This window comes from Neospora caninum, chromosome XI, assembly GCF_000208865.1.
Source record: "Neospora caninum Liverpool complete genome, chromosome XI".
Taxonomy (NCBI): Eukaryota; Apicomplexa; class Conoidasida; order Eucoccidiorida; family Sarcocystidae; genus Neospora; species Neospora caninum.
Window position 1 is genome coordinate 622,774 of NC_018397.1, and position 16,464 is coordinate 639,237.

Here is a 16,464-nt window from a genome sequence, read left to right on the forward strand (position 1 = left end):
GGAGAACCACGCAGGCTGTAGTCTACGGGAGTTGTGTGTGATCGGACCGGAGCGAATATTGGTGGTCCCCGTGGACATGCGGGCGGAAGAGGCGCCGAAATGCGAGATGGACGCCGTTCCTCGCATCCTAAATGAGGGAGGGGAGAGCCGTGCCTCGGAGCCCGGCCTACTCGGGGAGTCCGCGGAAGCTGAGGGGGCTTGCTTCGACAGTCACTGCTCACGCGAAGCGCTGGAGAAGAGGAATTTTCCGAGCAAGATCCTTCCAGGCGATCGAGTGCTGCCAAAGTCTTCTCAAGATGTGTCTTCAGCTCGTTGTGCCTCAATTTAAACTTGGAATCTGCCACTGCATCCAAGAGGTGCAAATTCAATTGCTTTATCGCCTGAATGTTGTCACCCGAAACAATTCCGCTTCGGATAAATCCGAGATGCTCCTTATAAACGGACGCCGCAGTCTTTGCTTCCGACGCCGTCAGTGGCTTTCGAGAGAAACCGGAAATCATCTCGAATTTCTTCTACGGTGCTTGCTGGCCCTTTCGACAGAGGCAGCTCTCGGAATCTGAGGTCGCATTAGACTGCCCGAGTGCGACTCATGTTGGGTTCCTCTCGCCCTCCTGCATGTGTAAGGAATCGGTGCGAAACAGATGGAAAGACGAGAACAAGGAAGCGCACAGTCATTCCCAAATATGGAGAGACTTTGTGACGACGGAAGGTTGCCGAAAACAGGAGCAAATACAGGCCAGATCCCTTCGAAGTACATCTACGCGGCTACGTTTCGCTGTCCCAAAAACGATGCTTACGTGATTCAACAAATCGAAAAACTCCGCCTCATTACGTCGCACGCGCAACAGCATTCAACGTACACACGTGCAGATATATACGGATTTCAATGGAGCTTCCTTTTGTGACGAGAGGAAACGCTTGACGAATGCCCTGCCGCCTCCAAAAGTGCCGAGGTCAGCGGCTGACTTTCCTGTTCTCCGTAAACTTTGGTCAAAACGATCTCTGACTTTACTTGGCAGAGACCACTATGCCTGCATTGTGGTCCTGAATGTTGGAAAGCCCCTCCAGCGCAACTGAACAAAAGAGAGCTCCGTCGCTTCAATCAGCACTCCCAAAAGCCTAACGGTTCCGACATGGAAAGAGAACCCAGTTTCGAAACTAAGTTCCGAGCAAAGAAGTCTCCCAGAACTTAAGAATTCCAAACGTTCCTCTGTGAAGTCGCGTTGTAGCACTCCAAGAAATCGTTCGACTTGTCTGTCACTCGTATGTCGTCGGAGCCCCGAATCTTGTGCTCTTTTTTGAGACAGGTGTGCAACAACTAATCGCGCGGAGGTTTCGTTTCTGCCTCCTCTTTCTTTGTTATTTGTGTGGATTTCCCACAAACGAAGAACGCAGAACTGAGAGTGGCTGAGGTCGGTAAACTGCTGCCAGGAACCACGTTCTAAAACTCCTCCATTACTGTGGCTTCTGAGAGCCCTGATGGCAGAAAATTACTAGACGGGAATGGCGTGCTTTTGAATTTGGCCACAGCCCCGAAAACTCGGGCCCCACCAATCAAATCAATGCAAAACATTTCGAATCGAAGAGGCGAAATGAGAAATCGAAAGAAACTTTGAAGGGAAAAGGATCGATATAGATGTAAGCGAGCGCGGAATAGATCGTCCGCACATTGTCTTAGGACGTTTAGGGGAAACGTAGACTTGGGGCACAAGGGCGTCACAAAATATAGCGAGGTCTTTCATGGCACATGCCCAGTGCCTAAATATCCTGAATGAATATATATATATATATATATATATATATATATATAGATGTTACTGTACGCTATCTACGACCATGTGAATGACTTTCTTCGGTGGAGCAGGCTGCACACGTCAACTCGGTGTAGGCGTTGAAAAAGAGCGACACGCGTCACGATACGGCAACTCTAGGGGAGAAAATGGAGAGTTGCACTCCGAAATCAGTTTCTCACTTCGCCCGCCACGAAGAACTGGGTAGAGGGACTCCGAAAGCGAAGGCAGACAGAGCTGCTGCACCAGTTGCGCAGCAGAAATTCTCAGAGTTCTATTCAGACGAACACAGGTACGTTAACGCCTGGTGCTCGCATGCGATGTTTCAGTTCGTCCTTCCTCCGAAATCTTGTTACGCAGTCTGTTTTCTCTTGTCTCATCGCCGGAAAGTAAACGATAGGGCGTGAGGCGGTTGGTTCAGCGCGAACACGCTAAGAGTACTCGAGTCATCGCTGACTTGGCAGCCCCTACACAGTGAGCTTTAGCAGCTTTCCTCTTCCGTCCGAGCAGCTAAGCGCTAAATCTATGTTTTCTGGCTGTTTCTTCGGGTGCTGCCTCAACCCGCGCAGAGAAAAAGAGCTTCAGGTCTACACTAACCGGAGAGAACTGGACACGGCCCTGGAGGCTGCAGCGAGGAAAGGCTGTGGAAAGAAAGGAACTGGAAAGGCGACCACTGTGGCCGCTGCCAGATTCAAAATTGCACCTGAGGAAGCACCGGCGAGCAATGTGCTTCTTGCGAAGCACATTGTGCCACTCGAAGCACTGGTGTCCAAGAAGAAAAAGTAGACACCGTCAGGCGAGTTAGAACTCGAACAGGAGTGCATACTCGTCGAGCACCAAAAGGGAAAATTGTTGAAGGTGATCAGGGAGTTAGAAAGCGGAAAGAGCGAGCCAAGAGGGAGCAAACGAACGGCACGAAGGCCAAGGATGTTTTCCCCTAACTCGAGAGCGCTACTCCATTGCAAGTTCGCGCGTCGGGACGGCGAGGGCAGGCGAACAGAAAGACGAAGCAGTACGAGCAACAGAACGGGCCCCTTTGGCAAACAGCTTTTCTCCCTCCGCAGTCTTCCTGTTCCGTGAGCCACAAAACTCCAGAGAAAATATACCTTCTGCTTTGGCTCTCGCTAGGAACATGTGTCAACTGCGAATAAACATCTACATCGGCGCCCGGCCTAACGGGGACCCGGGGCCACTGAGCAGAAGCGCACCCCACGTCGCCTCTTTCAGCTGAACGCACACGTTCCAGGGAGCGCGTCACTGACCCACTTTGCGTGCTCTTTTCAGGCAAAATCAAGCACATGCCGACACCCCCGGCCGGCAACTGGGTACGCTCGGAAAACCAGCTGAGATCGAGCCCCGTATATCGCGCCGAAGGTGTGCTAGCATAACAGGTGAAGCTCCCTTCCGAGGCACATCTTCACAAACGGGCACGGAGACGCTGTCCCGACGGAAGAAGGCCGGTTGTACGAAATCCTGCACTGTCTGTACACCCGACGGTGTCCAATGTGTTGTGTGAATTGACTTTTCCCTGTTGCCTTGAGCGTCCGGCTCGCTCGTTCTAAAATGAAAAGGGGGCACCTCGAGCTCGACTTCGCACGGCTCTGAGATCAAATCTCGTTCTACGGATGTGCAGTCAAGAAATCGACAACCTGGATGCATGTATTTGGATCGACAAACGGATCTGGAGTGACCATCCAGCTACCCAAACTACGTATGCGCAACCTTAAAGTTTCCTGCAGCACAACCCTAAACGGATAGAGAGCAATTGTGTGTCTCGGTCTGTGCCCAGTGCGAGTTTGAAATGGCCGGTCCGACGCCTGGAACCCTCACACCCTGCAGAGAGGCGGCGACGAAAGCCTCTCTGCACTCTCCGCACCTTCCGTCTTTGTTGGATTGAAGAGAAAAGAGTCAAGAGTCGCTGGGCAGGAGACGGACACGAGGCGCACGGATGCAATTGGAGAGAGAGCCACCTGGAAGTCGAGGCAACGCGGGAAGTGGGACATACGAGACAGTGGAACTTGAGAAAAGAGGACACCGTTCCGTTCTTTTTTACAATGGGCAAGAGAAAGGCAACTTATCTCCACACACACTGCGGCCTTCACACACTTTCTTGCCCTGATTGGACGGAGGCCGAAGTCCGCGAAAAGCGTTAGCCAACGCGCGTTCACCTCCTAGCGTACGTAATCTTGATCGGCGACCCGTTCATCTGGTGCCCTTGGAGAGCTGTGCGTGGGAAGCAGGCGAAACACACAAAAAAACTGCATGAAGCCACATTTCCAAATTTCTGGAGGTGGGGACACACACAAAAAATACGCCTATATCGACGCTCCAACCATTTTCAGTCCAGACACATGGCTCCAGAGCAACGGCACAAGTTTGGCTTTGAACGGCTTACCATTCATTGCATTTGCAGCAAGCATTTCGTTCTCGTACTCGACGAACGCCACGCGGCGCCAGAGGACGGGACGAACCTCCACCATGCCCGCGTGCTTCGAGAAGAGGCTGATGAGGCCTTCCATCGTCGCGTCTTCAGGCAAATTCTCAAGAAACAGAACCTTGTTGGGCATTGCTGGGAAGCTCTGCAAGAAGGGAAACAAAAGGAAAACAAGGTCCCACGCATGTCTTGAAAACGCTTACGCGCATCAAAGCTGGCAGAGGAATGAGAGAGAAATAGCTGCTGGCGTTCAGCTCAACAGACATCTTAAAAGTGAAAGCGAAGACTCAAAAAACGGCCACGGAGAGGTGACAGGTTTCTAGACCGATTGTCCCCCTGGCGCTTCAGCCACGAAACACACGGTGTGCATCTAGATCACGAACAACGACAACGCCCTGGAGGCGAACAGAACCGTCGACCAGAGAAAACATCTTTCGCCGCCCCGGCGTGAGCATCTTGCAACCGGAACACCTCGAACGAAGGCAAATTTCTGTCTCCTGTGAAGTGTGCAGCGCTGACTGACCATGTCAACTGTTGGCGGGGCGACTGGTGCGGCAGGGGGGAAGGGGACGCCGTGCTTCGCGGCTTGTGAGTTGGGGAGAGCAGACTCCGCCTTCCTCTTCAAGGCATTGACTGAGAAAGAGAACCAGGCAAGAAGACGCTGCAGCACGGTGGAGACTGGGTCACCGAATGCCACAGCGCCCGCTCTGCATGTCGCTCTCCACGCGAACGCCCTCCGGTTCCCTGATCACATTCAGACTTCGGACTTGCCCCCACACAGCCCCAACCCTGCTCTCCACGAAGGAGTCCCTTATGGCCACGAGTTGGTTGAAACATCTGTCCCCGGCGTCACCATTTCGGGTCTCCCACAAGGGGATCCCGAGCGTTTGCATACACCGAAAATGTACATCCTTCCACTGGATCCAGTGGAGCAACCCGAAAAGGAGCTTCGCAGTCCACCACATGTTTCTCTATGCCGACATAGTCGTCTCCGCACGGACAAGAATACTTGGCCACAAACCAGCCTGCGCTCAAGTAAAGCATGAGCGGGTGTGGGCACTCGGCGTCAGCCTCGCGAAGAGACGCCCCCTGGTCTGAGTGACCATCTCCCGCACGTGCGGGCTCTCAACTTACGCGTCTCGAGAGTCGCCTGTCCCGTCGCCTGGTCCCCAGCCGCGCTCGGCGTGCCACCCGCCGCAGCTGCCGCATTGGCGCCCGCCTGAGAGAGTTCAGACAAAAGTGAGTCTCCACAGATGCATGCGAACGCGCCGCATGAACACAGCCTTGGGGACTGCCGAACTGCGCTCACGACCCCTGCGTCTCGGGTCGGCGGCAGCGCCACGGGCTGTTGTCCTAAGCTTGGGCCTCCCAGCCAAATGCCTAGAGAAGTCTCGCGTTTGTCAGAGAAAAGCGGAAAACGCCACGATCTCTACAAGGTATCCACGCAAGAGGGATCCTTCACCGCTGTGCTGCCGATATGAGAGACGCCTGCGCAGATGCAAGCCGCGAAAAATGCGCTGAGACAAAAAGCACCAACCCCAGTGTGGGATGCAAAGACTGACCTGCATTTGCATGTACTGCTGCTGCATTTGAAGGAAGAGTTCTCGTTGTCTTTCTTCTCTCTCGCGGACTGCCCGGGGTTTCTTGGGTCCTGGAGGCCGCGGTGTGAACGTGCCGTCCTCCTTCGCAATGATGTCGCTCTTTGTGACGCTGTAATTGATACGCTGCGAAGGAAGAACCACGAGACAGGGACGCAGACAAGAGCTTACACTGGCACACGAAGGGAAAAAAGGTCGACGCCGCAATGAGCAAGAAGGGAAATGCGTGTTGGCAAGACAGATGGCCCTGGGAGCCCCGTCTCTCTGTGGCTGCAGACCTACTGGAAGCGCCGTCACCGTTTTGCCAGTCTTCTCATCTGTGCAGACTTTCCTCCATCCAGGCAAACATGGCAACGCGTTTCGAACGCAATGCCACTTCCAGGTTGAAAAGAAACTGAGGATTTTTCCAACCCCCCCCCCCCCCGCCAGCACTCCCCTGAGAGCTGTGTCGAAAAATGGGAGCTAAGGATACAGGGTTTGACGGCGGCAGCTTACCAAGGGTTGCCCGTGATAGACAAAGCCCTGCATGCCTTGGATGGCCTTCGTCGCTGACTCCACACTTGCAAAGACAATCCAGGCCTGTCCTCTGAAGGCAAACGCACACACTTCGCTTTTCAACGAGGAATCATCACCACGGGGGCAACCAAGACTCCACAGCCGCGTCTTGCTGTTCCTCTAGGGTCAGACACATACACCCTACATACTTATATATGGTGTTGGCATGCATGCGCGTATAATATGTGCACATATTTATTCCTCGTTAGCAACGCATAGTGTTCTCCCAGCTTGACGCAGCCGCCATCTGCAGTCACAGCACTCCAGGATTCACGGCCGGGCCGCTGAGTACACGACGGTATGCGTTTTGATGCAACTCAGGACGTACCGGCGCCAGAAAGAACTCATTGCCACGATCTCCCTGATCTCTCCGAACTGCTTGAACATGCTCCGAAGGTTTTCTTTGAGCTCTGCACGCCCGCGCACAACACACATGTCCCGCTCGTAACTCCGCACCCGAACCTCGGAGTTGTCATGGACGGTCCGACAGGCATTGCCCATAAGGCGCATACAGGAACCCATGCAAGCAGATTAGATACATATATATACATATATATAGGCCTTTGGCTCCTAGAAGGCACGGATCTACCAAAGTGTAGATACGCCGATCCCTGTGTGGACGTCGAAACCTGGGCATGCCTTCCATTCGTGCACTCATGCATTCATGGCCTTGAAGGCCGCTCCCAGATCCGATTGCTTCGCCTCGTTTCATGTGTCTCTACAGTTTTGAGTCAGCAACTCGGAGAGCCCGTCCGGCGGCGCGTTAGACCCTTGTGTTGTCCCGAGTGCGGAGAGGAGCACAAGGACGGTAGGCGTCTCGTTTTTCTGCGTCTTTTTTTTGCGTCGGGCCTCACCTGGGAGCTTAACTTTGTCGTTGATGTTGTTGATGTAGATCGTTTGGTTCGGCGGAATCGTCATATCCTGGGTCGGGGGTTGCATGTTCTTGGGCTTCCGCACTAAGCCAGGAAGACCCATCGGCCCCAGACCCACGTCTGGCATCATCAGGCCCATCGCGGGCGGGATCAGCGGAGGAAAACTGGGCCCCGCCCCCGGCGGGCCACCCGCCCCAGGGAGGATTCGGGGACCAGGCATCGCGCCGGGAGGCCCCGGCATCGCGCCAGGGCCTCCAGACGGCACTCCAGCCCCGGGCATCATCGGGAGAAAATCTTGGCGAGGGAACGCGCCCCCGCCGGGGCCTCCTGGGGGCGGCATCGCAGAGGGTGGAAGGCCCCCTGCTTGGCCCCCGGGAGGCGGTGCGCCCGCGCCGAAAGGAATGTGCATTGTACAGGGAGTTTAGAGAAGCCCAACGGCAACGGCTCTACGGTTGGATCGACAGACAGACGCAGCAAAGGCGCATTCTTCTTGGGGTGTACCTCAACTCTCTGAGACAGCGCGAAAGAAGGCAGCGCGAAACAGCCTACGAGTTCCCCACTTAGAAGGGGCCGCGGCATAGAGGCACGGAAGTGCTGCGGGGAAGACAAACGGCCAAGGACGCGAACGGCTCGTTTCTGTGCATGCACTGCCGCCACCCTGTCGTAGCACGAAACAAAACTTACCAGACCAGGACACAAAGAAGGTGGATCAGGATGTACAAAAATGAACGTGAAGCACTGGAAAGATAAAGAGGCCCAGAGAGGGGAGAAATTGGTGACAAATGCAATGCCTAGTACGGCATACCAAACGCGATACTCGACACGCGTGATGTACAGATAGATGCCTGTACACTTGCATCACAAGCAGGCAGAGGCGCCACACGTTGCGTAGGAGAAACTTTCATTAACGGTGAAAAGGTGTCTGAAATAAAACCAAAGAGAGAGCTAGACCCGGGTAGCAGAAATTGGATCAGGTGCAGAGAACAGCGGGAATCGAAAACAGCGGTTGACAGAGAGTCTTGCCGTACAGCAGTGCTGTCGCCCGAAGCTGTCCGGACCGAAAAAAAGTGTAGGAACGCTCGGCGTTCAAGGCCGAGCAAACAAACACAAGTATTCCTTTCAAAACACTTTTCGGGATTTCAGTGCATGTTTTTCATAAGGCAGAGAGAAAACTTGCTGACGAAGCAGGTGATCCTGTCCGACCAATGGGCCGGGAGGTTGCATGCGCGCGGGAAATCCCCGACGACTGTGTGTCTTCGAAGGCGAGAGTGTCCGTTACGTGACTCCTGTGTATCACCGATCTTGGCACTTCTGGTTCTTGGAAATAAGATGGAAGGCCTGTAAGAAGAAAATTTGCTTGCGAAGAGGGTACACTTTCCCTTTAAACGGGACTGAAAAAACGAAAGAAACCAGTACGTCATTTCACTGTTTAGGGAAACGCCGGCTCTACATAGCATCATAGCCGCCACAGCGGTAATTCATGTACAAGATCAAACTCTGTGACAAGCGAAGTTTTTCTCACGGGTACACGCGCTGAAGACTGCATGGGAAGCGGAGACCTCTGGTATGAGCAGTCTGCACTGAAGGCCAGGTATCGGCATTCGGCTGGTCCCAGGATACGTGGCCTATGCCGTTTTTCACAGGTACACGCCCGAGAGTAAAAACATTGACTCTATGGAATTTGAAAAAAGGTGTCCTCAGCCCGGGAGTTGTGCTGGAGAATCCATCCATCTGGGCGCTGTGGTCGACCTTGGACACAAAGGAACTTGCGCAGCAGTCCTGATATGTTCCCTGTTTAACTCCTTCACATAGGGAAAAAACGATTCAGGGAGAAAACAAGGGTAGTCCTAGGTTGCATCACCAATTCAATAAGCATAAGTATCCGTTCTGCCACATAGATAATGCGGACGAAGCTGAAAACATTAAGGTAGTTGGATGTTAGCGACCTGCCGCGGTTACTTAGTGTGAACATTTGCCCAGAAACCTGAACGCCGGTGCTGGACGCCACAGGCGGCTGATTGTCCTGAATAGCTTTCATGGGAAGATGAAGCTCAAGGCCTTCATGGGCTGCGTCTACAAACAAAAGGGGGCGTGCTTCGACAAACTACCGACTTTGCCCCCGTCACATGGCGTCCGTCAGATGTGCTTTTTCCAGAGGACACACACAGTGTGTGTGCCGCCACAAAGAACGAAAAACTCTTGCGCTTTGCGTTCCATGAATTGCTCATTTTCGTATGTGTCTAGCGCCCTCTATCACATCTCCAGGACGAAGATTGATGTGAAACCCCGTCACTACGCTGAAGAATACCACCCTATGTTCCGCTCGAGTTAGACACGCCGGGAAAGTGCTTAGTAAGATAGCTGCTCCGTTTGCGTAGTCTCCCACTGCGCACTACGTGACTCGCGCACCGAGTTACTACGGCAGAGGAGTCGCCATCGCTCGCCTGCTTTTGTGGGAGGGAATCGAGTGGGCTCTCACCGAGGCACTAAAGCTCCTAAGCAGCGCCACGAGGAGGCATACAAGGCAGGTCTTGTCGCCGCAACGAATATTTCTAACTGTGAACTCCTACAGAGTGCTCGTTGGTATCTCTCGAGAGTGACTAAGGAGTTGCATAGGTGAATGCCAAAGCAGCCTCTGTTTGGCGCATTTCCGCTCAAACCTAATGCAGTTGTGCACCAGCTGCCAACTTCCCTGCTGTTACTGACAATATGCAGATGGCTTCCGCCTGGACGCAATCCCGGGGAGAGGTCTTTTTCTTCAGTGACTGCAAAAGAGGTTTAAGTTTGAAGAGAGATTACAACACCACACATCTGCACGGCGAAACGCCACCATGCACGTCACGACATGTGAAGCCTCTACAAGACGAAACGCCAGGGGAAATCCGACATTCCATCCGAAGGAGGCACGCGCTTAGTCGAACAGAGAGAAGCCCATGTCGTCTTCCTCCTCCTCTTCCTCCTTCTTCTCCTCCTCCTTCGCAGCAGCGCCGGCGCCAGCATCCGCCGCTCCAGCCGCAGGCGCAGCAGCCGCGACACCGCCAGAGGGGACCTTCTGGAGCTTCTCCATACCCGCAGCAATCAGCTGTAAAATCAAGGCACATATCGCAAAAAGCGCCAAATGCACACCAGTGGATGCACTCAGCAACTCTGCGCGATTCGACGGTACCGTTTGAGACTCTCAAGCAGAGCTGCACACCGACACCTCCAAAAGGGCCATGTTGATCATCATGTATCCGGATAACTGCCCGCGGACGGAACCACTCCCGACGAACCGCAACGAATCTGCGACTTTGTGACGGGGAGAAATCCACATCGACGCCCGCTCATTTCAGTTCCATTTCGCAGAGATACTTGGGAGTAAGCCACTGCGTCGAAACTCCTCCCAATCGTCCCCGAGAAAAAAAAGGGTGTCTATCCGCTTGCCTGCCGGGAATAGAGTCCGCGGCACACCCGGTCAAAAATACCCATTTAGTTCTCAAGCTTACCTCGTGCGGGGTCTTTCCTTCGACGGCATTGAAGAACGCATCCATAATGTCCTCTTCCACATCGATACCCACAGAGGAAAGGGTTTTCTCAACCTGCTGCTTGGTCGGTGCGTCGTTTCCGGACAGCACCACCATCAGGTAAGCGGCGACGTATTTCATTGCCATTTTGTACGTGGAAAAATGGACGCAAGGGTGACGAGACGGGAAATGTTCTGGGGAGACCGGGGCCGACAAGAATGCTTCCGCAGCAGGATCGGGCGTGGAGACTGACAGTGCGCAAGGCCTGCTCAATCGCTTTAACCACTGAAGAAAAATGCTTGGAAGTGTGATTCCCCCTCACCGCCAGTGTATGCTGAAAGGCAAAATCTCCGCGACGACTTCAAGGAAGAGCGCATGCGCACTCTGTGCTGGCCGTAAACCCCACGAGCACATGCCGTCACTCTCCTTGGCTGCCCCCACAGAAGCTCCATCCGACTGACTCATGTATACAAAGTGGCTACGGCCCCCAGTGCATGCAACGGTGTATACAAGCGCGGAGAACGTTTTCGCAGGCGGAGCTGTCTTTTTCGGCGATTCGGCTAATAAACCGTGTCGTGGTGTACTGTTGGCCCATCGTGCGGGGCAACGCGGGCAGGGAATTCACCGTGCTTGATGAGTGCTCGAGTGGCGAAAAGCGGGGACGTTGCAAGCGAAGACGACGAAAAAGAGGAACCGCCTGTGGTATGAAAAAGTCCAGTACTGCTTGCCGGTCACCTTTTTCATTGTCACTTGCACTGATTGACGGTGTAGGGGCGAAGTACTGCACGTGGCACTGGCTCTTTGGTTCGCCCGGTAGACGATTACAATCAAGATGGTGAAGAAGGGAGAAGAGAATCCCATGCGGAAGATCCGCATTGAAAAGCTGACCCTTAACATCTGTGTCGGAGAAGTGAGCTCTTTTTCTTCCCCTTTTTGTTCGGTCGCCTTTTTTTGCGTCGAGTTCCAGTTTTTTCGGGGCGCAGCGAGGGAAACGGGTTAGGCTGCCAGGGGGGGGAGAGTCGTAGTGACATTGCGATCGCTTCGATGTATTCCAAAGTTTCCTGTCAAGGAAAACACCTGTGGGGTCCTGGTAGGGAGGAAACGACGAACTCAACCTACTTCCCCTGTCTTACCTGTGAAGGATGGTGCAAGGAGTATATCATTACGTGGAAACCGAAACGGGGTCAACCGGGGCGTGTTGTTCGGTCCTTCGGGTCTGGAAAAACCCCAGGGGCAGGAGGAAATATCATCTGCTACACGGTGACAGGCCGCGCGTTACAACGCGTAGCAGTCGGATTGGCTGTCTGTGAGTGCGGCTGCCTTTCAAAGGCCTCCTGCAAGAGCATGCAAACGGCCTCGACTCCTGTGAATGTAAGCTTTCCGCGTTGTGTTTGCTTGGAATGCAGTCCGGCGACAGACTGACACGCGCTGCGCGTGTGTTGGAACAGTTGACGGGACAGCGCCCGCAGTTCTCCAAGGCGCGCTTTACCATCCGATCCTTTGGTATCCGCCGCAATGAGAAGATTGCCTGCTACGTCACCGTTCGTGGCAAGAAGGCCGAAGATATCCTGGAGAAGGGTCTGAAAGTTAAGGAGTACGAGCTGAAGAAGAAGAACTTCGCGGATTCCGGCAACTTTGGATTTGGCATTCAAGAGCATATCGACTTGGGAATCAAATACGACCCGTCCACCGGTAAGGTTTTCATCGAGGCCCTGATGTGCTGGGGACACTCGTGGACTTCCCGACTCGAGGAGGCATGCATGCGTGGCTTTTCAGTGAGACGGTAGGGTGCTTTTTGAGAGGTGATGCTAGTTTGATACTTCTGCAGATGGTGGCCGTGTTCGCTCAATTTACACCGCAACGGGTTGGCTGGCAGCGTAACCTGTGAGAACCTGAATAGACCTGTTTTCCGTATCACATGAGTGCATAAGTTGACTGTGAAAGATCGCGTCGCCCTGGCTGTTTTCAGGTGTATTTGCAAGATAACCGTGTGGTGTCCCATGTCTCTCGGGTGGAAAAGGGGCTTCATCGATGCTGCGTGTATCTCCATCCAATACGCCACTTTCTTGCGATACGCCGTCTGCTGAGCTCACTTCAGTTGGATCGGGGCACGAAATCCTGCGTTTTGGGGCCAATTCAGAGGGTCGGAGGTCAGAGAGAGGACGGGGCGTCCTGAAGCCGACCGGCTTTTTAGCGAGAGGAATGCCACAGACTGGGCTAGTCTTCTTTACCCATGTCGGTGCGCTCCGAGCCTCTCTGGTTTTTGTTTCGCAGGTATCTACGGTATGGATTTCTACGTGCAGTTGACTCGACCGGGCAACAGAGTTGCTCACCGCAAGAGAGCGCGCGGCAGAGTGGGCTATTCCCACCGTGTCACCAAGGAAGACAGCATCAAATGGTTCCAGCAGACTTACGATGGCATTGTCCTTAACCACTAATCCTATGTCAGGGAAGCATGTTTAGGGGCTTAAAACCTGCAAACTGTTGGTGGTGCTTGTAATCTTGCCTTGCTGAAGCCAACTGATGGAAGAATAATACATTTGTAGTCTTCGCTCTTTTCACTGTATGCCTGTCTGTGACGGGCTTCTGTTCCTGCTGTCTCAATCCGGCAGTCATGCTGTGTTCTTGGTGGCTTTGATGACTAAGTGACTCCATCAGGGCCCGCTTAAGTACAACGCGTCAGCCAATGGACATGCACGTGACTGGCAAGGACAGTGGTGCGATTTGCCAGGATGAGGCGCGGTACGGCCGTCGCGTACGCAACAGCCGATAAGCCGTCTCGAGGTGTCTGTTACGCATGTCTCGGCACGAGCAATCGCACGTTGCAGAGGAAAATAGACGGTGTCGGATGCGCGGCAGTCTTCCTCTGTTCTAGCGGCTGCCGTTGTAGTGCGAATCAAATCACATTACAGTCAGCGGAATTCCCTGTTGGCAATTCTGCGTCGCTGTCAGGTGCGTGGCGATTGGCCAAGGTGAATCGCCGCGTTCGCAACGGCAGTACTTGCGGGTCCAGTTTGCCAAAAGAGCAAGATTGTGGGGAGGCAAGGAACACCCGAAATGTGGCAGCTGCAATCGGAAGGTTAGAGTTGATGCGGTATCATTAGTACATCGGTTCGCAGTGGTCTGCACACCGGGGTTGCTTTGTAGTTCGAACACGGAACGTGGACTGTCCGCCACAGGAGAACTGCATCTGCCTCTAACGATCTTCCGCCAGCGCTGTGCATCTTGACTAAAGCGTCGGAGAAGCCCGCACACGATTTACACAACCGAACAAAAATGGTACGGATAAATAGAGGCATACATATCAGTGGATTATTAGCTAAATGTGCCAGAAGGAGGACGTTGAACCTACGTGGCGAGACCGAGGGAAAGAGGGTGTGGATCCATCATAAGGTACGAAGTCTGATCCGAGCTCTCAAAGCAAAGCTTTGCAACGAGATGACAGGCTTTTTGGAATATTTTTGCCGTTGAGTCGTTATGTGTGTTTTTTGCATGCGACAACGTCATGTTTCACTGTCTGCTAGTCGTGACAAGAGACACCGGAAGGCTCGGGCCTGCCCCTCCGGTGCCACAGTTGCAGTTGCTCGTCGTGCGTTCGTCTTCACTCAAAAACGCGACGTGCCCATTCGGATAAACTGAATCTTCTTCGACGTGCGATCCCTACGGTTTCTTTCCTCCCCTCACTACCTTGCGACACCGCACGCTCACACTGACAGTGAGCATTTCGAGGCAGCTGTAGTAGATGAGTCAATCGGCGACACCATGCGTCCGCCGTCTGCGTTCCATAGACAAAAGCATATGAGCACCCGCAAGCTGTGACGCTTTCGATCCATTTAAGTAGCTTTCTCATGTGTCCCTCCTAAATCTGTACCGTATGACAGCCTCTCGTGACGACGGGCCGCGCACTGTGGGCGTGACTTAATCGGTCATTCTGCAAGTGGTAGGTTTTGCACGTGTGGGGATCTGCAAAATACATTTTCAGACATAGTTCGATGAGAGCAGTGGTATCGGTGAGAGCCGACGAGACGATGAGGGCATCAGGCCAGTGCAAGTCTATCGGCGACGTTCCCTCTAGCAACAAGCATAATGCACGCGTGTGCTCGAAGAACCCCCCCCCCCCCTTTGCACACGCACATGCGGTTGTAAACAAAAGACCTCGCTGCAAACTATGGAAGCTTCAAGGTTGTAAACAAAAGACCTCGCTGCAAACTATGGAAGCTTCAAGTAACCAAACGGCGTCAAGATAAGATGTAGTAGACGAGGGTCTCTCGAAGTCAACCAATAATACAACTACTGTCGTCGCCGCGAGCGAGTTGTTTGGCGTTCTTCGTCCGGGGAAAACGCCGACAGCGAGCGATCCATCAGCGGTGTCACCAGCATCGTGGAAAGTATTACTGGAGAAGATTCGATTGTTGCTGGTTTCTCTCAAGGAACTGTCTCATTTAGGATGGAGGGAACACGGCCCGACACAGGTTTTTGAGAACAAAAACGCAACAAATGGAAAAAGTGTAGGCCGAGCAGGATTCGAACCCACGACCACCCGGTCCGTAGCCGGGCATTCTATCCAACTGAACTATCGGCCCGCTGAACGGTGGAGCTTGTCGCAGGCAGAAGTTGTTCGGTATCCTCGAGGGGCCAGAACGGAGCCAGGTCGCTTTATGTGCTTGATATCTATAGCCAGTGAAGAGCACTCTTATGCTTGTGCATAATCCTAGGCCAGCATTGGCCCCTTTACTCACGCTAAATCAGGAGCAAATCATCATTCTGTGATGGACCTGGTTTCGCCAATTTCTTCCTTTGCTGTATGCAGCACATGACTCACCCATGAAATGGGCTGCCATAGTGTGAGGAACCGCGTTGCGTACCATTCAATAACGGGGAAATTAATCCTGCTTCAAAAAGCACACCTCAGGGGTAAGGCAAGCGCTTACTGGTGCTTGGCTTTCTTTGTCGAAGGACAGGTGTGCTGCACGGGGAAGGCATCTGCCTCACAAACGGTGACGGCATTCACTCGTTGCCTAGTGTGACATCATCGTTGAGCACCTCCGCTCAGGTTGCTGCGGTGGCAACTGTAAAAGTTGCAGTAGGTCTGGTCAGTGGCATGCAGCTCTCTGGTGTGGTGTTGCGAGTTCGCATCAACCGAATGTACTCCACGAAGCTTCTTATCCTCCCGCCAACGTGCGGACATACAAGGCCTCGTACGCAAACAATGTGATTTATACAACTCTTCTCAGCGCTCTGCGCCGCTCTTCCATGGTAACTCAGCCTCCCATTGATATCCTCTCCTAGAGTTCAGCCAACCGCACCTTCCATACGGCTGACACCTTGGGGTTTGAATTAGTTATTAAATTCGAGAAGTCAGCGTTGTATCACGGGGCCAGCCGTCGCCGTTCCCCCCTTGTCGTACATGGGGCGACGTCACGGGCAACCAAACGTGGCACCAGCAGAAAAACCTAAGCTTTGGGAAGGCAAAGAGCGCCACTGTATTCTCTTGGATTGCCTCTCGGGGGCGTAGCGCACCGTACCTTTCTAGCTCGTGAAACAGCCGCTGTCACGTCTTCTTCGTTATAGAGCTGTAAAGAACAGCTTCTAGAAGGACTAGGCGGGTCACTGCTACAACAGACAGGAAAAAGAGTGCGGTCGGTTTGTGCTAATTCCTCACGGTAATAACGCGGTCTTTCAGTTTGACTTTCCTTTCGGGCGGGGTGTTGG

General features: G+C 53.4%; 3 protein-coding genes and 1 non-coding gene across 4 annotated transcripts; 1 reads left to right on the plus strand and 3 right to left on the minus strand.

Annotated features, from left to right (window-relative positions):
- Positions 1 to 3,954: 3,954 nt before the first annotated feature.
- NCLIV_053930 (putative small nuclear ribonucleoprotein U1A) lies at positions 3,955 to 7,658 on the minus strand (the record flags this gene model as incomplete). Its single annotated transcript, XM_003884945.1, has 8 exons — positions 3,955 to 4,013; positions 4,186 to 4,369; positions 4,748 to 4,857; positions 5,359 to 5,443; positions 5,787 to 5,948; positions 6,318 to 6,408; positions 6,706 to 6,787; positions 7,232 to 7,658. 8 exons carry the CDS (start codon positions 7,656 to 7,658, stop codon positions 3,955 to 3,957), a joined length of 1,200 nt encoding a protein of 399 aa, XP_003884994.1.
- Positions 7,659 to 10,160: 2,502 nt separating this feature from the next.
- Positions 10,161 to 10,899, minus strand: NCLIV_053940 (60S acidic ribosomal protein P2, related; the record flags this gene model as incomplete). The annotated part of the gene is made up of 2 exons (XM_003884946.1): positions 10,161 to 10,331; positions 10,735 to 10,899. 2 exons carry the CDS (start codon positions 10,897 to 10,899, stop codon positions 10,161 to 10,163), a joined length of 336 nt encoding a protein of 111 aa, XP_003884995.1.
- Positions 10,900 to 11,584: 685 nt separating this feature from the next.
- NCLIV_053950 (hypothetical protein) lies at positions 11,585 to 13,190 on the plus strand (the record flags this gene model as incomplete). The annotated part of the gene is made up of 3 exons (XM_003884947.1): positions 11,585 to 11,662; positions 12,159 to 12,444; positions 13,027 to 13,190. The coding sequence occupies 3 exons, from the start codon at positions 11,585 to 11,587 to the stop codon at positions 13,188 to 13,190; spliced, it is 528 nt and encodes a 175-aa protein (XP_003884996.1).
- Positions 13,191 to 15,261: 2,071 nt separating this feature from the next.
- On the minus strand, positions 15,262 to 15,335 carry NCLIV_t130004. The gene has a single exon. It is a non-coding gene; the product is annotated as a tRNA-Arg (tRNA).
- Between the last annotated feature and the right edge of the window lie 1,129 nt (positions 15,336 to 16,464).